This window comes from Echinops telfairi, unplaced genomic scaffold (assembly GCF_000313985.2).
Source record: "Echinops telfairi isolate 266 unplaced genomic scaffold, ASM31398v2 ScPeMD7_23;HRSCAF=83, whole genome shotgun sequence".
In the NCBI taxonomy this organism is placed as follows: domain Eukaryota; kingdom Metazoa; phylum Chordata; class Mammalia; order Afrosoricida; family Tenrecidae; genus Echinops; species Echinops telfairi.
The window spans coordinates 1,196,159-1,200,202 of NW_022103920.1; the positions used below are offsets into that span (position 1 = coordinate 1,196,159).

The window sequence follows — 4,044 nt, forward strand, 5'->3', positions numbered from 1 at the left end:
TTGCCGCCACAGAGCAATGCGGCTCATGTCCTCTTCCTTCCTCCCTCCGCTCCTGCCTGCTGGTCCTTCTCTCTCCATCTCTGTCCTCCCCCTCCCTCCCTCCCTCCCTCCCTTTGTTTGAAATGCAAAGTCTCCTCAAACACAGTAAACCCTGAGTGCTGAATCCAGGGACAACTTCTCTAACGTGGTCAGAGGCATGAAGGCACTGACCAAAGCCAGGGTCAGGGAGGACATAGCCCTTGGCCATGTGCCTTTAGCCTTACAGTGGACATGCAGACCTTGTGGAGGCTTGGCTCTGGAGGTGGCGGCAGCGGCAGTGAGTTGGGCCACTGTGGACGCTCTGTCCTGGCCCTCGGCTCATTGGCCAGACGGACCCGCCTGAGCCCGACCCTCGCCTTGCCCTGGGTGAACCTTAGGGGTTCTTGCCGCTGCTCTGTCCAAGGCTCCAGTGCCGGGCGTCCGTCAGGCCGCAGCTGACTGCAAGGCTGCCTCTTGCAAGCGGCTCTCTGCTCCCGGGCGCCCACATCCAGAGCTGAGTCCACATGTGGGTGCAATGGTGAAGAGAGTGAGGGTCTTGCACTAATCTGGGGGTGAGCAGGGCTGAGGAAGGCACTGTCCACCACTTGGACTCTGCAGAGCGCGTTTCGGGGAGGTCCAGCACATGTGCTCCATCGCAGGCACACCCCGTGTGCAGGGCTTGCTGGCTATGTCTCATGAGGAAAGCAGTCGGCCAGCCCTCCCTCCCTGTGAAGGGGGTGGGGTCGATCCCCAACCTTGCTTCACCCCTTAGGGCTCCTGAGCTGAGCGCTACAGTTCCCTCAAGGGGCTTTGGTGGTCGAGTGCTGGGCTACTGGCTGAAAGCTCGGTGGGTGAACCCCCGGCTGCCCTGCGGCAGAAAGGCAGGGCCGCCTGCTTCCTGTAGGTCTCCAAGACTCAGAGCTGCCTCCGGGTGGTGGGCGGTTTGCTTTCTCAGGCAGCAACTCTGCCATCCTGCCACGTGTCCAGCCACGTGTGAAGGACTGCTCTGAGGAGTGTGGTCTTGTTTGGGATACATCCTGGAATCAGTGCTGTTGTTCGCATGACGTTTGACAGGTCATCTAACCATCAAAGGCCAAAAACGAAGCCCGACCCCCTTTCCATCTTCCCGTGGCCCCGTGGCCCCCACAGACTGGGTTTAACGTCTTCCTCGCTGCCTATCTCCAAAGGCGCCTGCCCTCCGACACCCCTTTAATGCTCAGGGCCTTCCCTGGGCCAGAAATGTCAAGGTGCAGATAGACGCCAAGCCAACAGCAAATCTCCTCTTCCTTTGTCCCAAGACAGCATCGCATCAAAGACGGCGGGCAGCCTTTGAATCTCCGTGGGGGAGGCCACTCTTCCTTTTACTAGGAGAGGGATCTCCTCTGGCACTTCCTTACTCAAGGAAAGGACAGAAAGCTTCATTTCCTGCTGTTTGTCACCGCCCTGCTCTCCCCAATGGACAACCCCAGCCCTTTGGTGGGAGTTCTAGCTGTTGGTGCGGGTGTGGGGACACAGCTGGGGGAAAATGACAGGACACGGGGGGACAGAGAAAGCCCAGTCAGGAGCAGGGGCGCTCATGTCCAGAGGAGGAAGGTGGGGCGGGGCAACTGGACCTTGTGTTCTCACCCAGAGAGCCCCAGAGAGCCCCGGTGTGCCCCACAGCGGCTGCCTGCAGGTGACAGGAGAAGCACTGAGACCCCAGCCAGCTGCTGCCCGGGCAAAGCTGGGGCAGCTCCCTCACGTGCCATGGAAGGACCTGGCTCCCTCCTGGGCACCGACTGCAGTAGACCTGGAAACACCCTGAGCACCCCAGCAGGCTCCCTGATCCTACTCATGGGCCCCCTGGGCCTGCCCCCCATCCACCCCACGAACCACAAGTGCCTGTGGAAACCAGGTGGTGCCCACTCTCCCTCTCCCTTGCTCACCAACCTCCTCTCCTGAAAACTGTGCTCTGGGCATGCAGGGTGGAGTTGGCAAGAGCAAACCGAGACAGGCCCATCACAGGAGTTTGGGTGGCAGGAGCAGGGCCAACACCATCATCCCTGTTGGTGGGACCCCATGCCAGCACGGAGCCAGGGCACATCAGGGCAGAGGGGAAGCGGCCCAAAGGCACGGGAACAGCCTCAGGGTGGTACCTCAGGGATCGTGTCTCCTAAGGTCCATGTGCCGCACTGGGGCCCAGTCGGGCACACAAGACCTCACAGGACAGCACCTGCGTCTCAGGCCATGTCCTTTCCCCAGGTCATTCTTGCCTTCCTAAGGGCCTGCGTGCCCCTGGGGGCGGCTTCCCGGGGAGCTCTTTGCAGGGAGTCAGCCTGCTGCCCACAGGGTGTGCTGACAGAGGCAGGAGTGGGGCGTTCTTTCAAAGCATGAAAAGAATTCAAGGATGTCCATCTTCAGAATTGCAAAATTAGTACAGCGCACTTCTGGAGGAGGCAGACCTGCCCGGGCAGTCCTCAGAGTGGGGCGGGTAAGCGCACTGCACAGCTCGCCATCTCCGGCTGAAGCCGCCCTCCTGGGAAGGACAGCATGTTTGAGAAGGAGGCTGCCTGCTGGCATCCAAGGGGCCACAGTACGGTTCCACATTCGAGTGGCCTCTTCTCGGGGGGACACACTTGTCCCTGACCACATGGGGGACAAGCGCTGTCCCAGACTGGCACGCCTGGCTCACCACCGTGTGGGGTGTTAATTCAAAACATGCGTTTTACAACCGACCCAATCACGCCTAGTCTTCAGCTCCCCTCTACCCACTCAAGCCCATTTCTCAGTCCCCCCACCCCTGCTGGGGGCCTTGGGAGGCCCTGGGACACAGCACGTCTGACTCCCTGCAGTGTCCTCCAGCTCAGCTGTCCGGACAGAGCTGCTGGCACACATGCTTGTGGAGGGGTGATAGGGCAAAGAAGGCACCGGGGACTGTGCCATGTGCCCACCCCAACCTGAGACACACAGCAGACTGGTATCACCTCATACATGACTCCCCCTCCCCCCTGCAGACGACACATGTCTGGCACTTTCCACAGTGCACACATGCCCTGGGCACATGCTGTGGGAAGTGTCGGCCCTTACTTGGACACCCATGCACACTGGGCCCGGGCCGAGGGCGCTTACCTGTCTATGATGGCACACATGTCGATGCTGACATTGGCGAAGCTGCCCGGCGTCCTCTGGGCTACCTCATACAAGTCCACCAGCTGGTCGTCCACCTGGATTTGCTGCATGCAGCCCTGGAAGGACAACGGGAGCAGCACGAGCCCCGAGCTGGCCATTTGGTTCAGGACACCTGTGGGGACAAGGGAAGGGGTGTTAGGGCTGGGTGCTCTAGCTGAGCGCAGTCGGTAGGGACAAGGAAGAGGGTGTTAGGGCTGGGTGCTCTGGCTGGGTGCCAGCCCGCGGCTCCCACTGGTGGCCTGACTGATGTCCTACTCAGCTGGGCAGAATGAGGACTTCTGATAACATGGGGTGTTTCACGGACACATTCAAGGTCGCTCTGGAGGGAAGCTAGTTTGAGGGGCCCACCATCCCCAGACTTTCACTCTTGACCCCTTACTTCTCCCTCTGATCACCTCCCTGTCGCTCTGCTCCCTGGGCTCCCTGTCTGAGCCTGCCCTCAGATCTGGGGAACCAAGCTGCGAATCCACAGGCGGCTAGCTCGGCCCAGAGACACTGGCCTGTCAAGGGCTTTCTCAACTGCTGAAACCCATCACGGCCTTCCGAGGCCCCGTGCCAGCGAACAGCCAGGCAGTGCACATTGCACACCCGTCCAGCACGTGTAAGGTATTACACACTCATTGCCAGTCAGGCAATTCCCACTCACAGGGGCCCTGGTGGTGGTGTCGATTATGCGTTGCACTGCTAACCACTAGGGTAGCAGTTCAAAGCCCCAGAAGCTGCCCTGGAGAAAGAGGAGGCTCTCTGCTCTGATGGAGACCGATGGCTCTGAGACCCACAGAGGCAGTTCTCCTCAGACCTGCAGGGTCACCAGGAGTATCCGCTATTCACACTGAGTAATGCACATGGAGCGGCACA

At 60.3% G+C, this 4,044-nt stretch overlaps 1 protein-coding gene across 1 annotated transcript in view; it reads right to left on the reverse strand.

Annotated features, from left to right (window-relative positions):
- Window positions 1–4,044, reverse strand: part of LOC105979627 (contactin-associated protein-like 2) — a 614,985-nt gene that overhangs the window by 125,370 nt on the left and 485,571 nt on the right. The window contains exon 10 of the mRNA XM_045288903.1: window positions 3,127–3,298. Within this exon, the coding sequence (XP_045144838.1) occupies window positions 3,127–3,298 (172 nt within the window). The remainder of the gene's footprint in view (window positions 1–3,126; window positions 3,299–4,044) is intronic.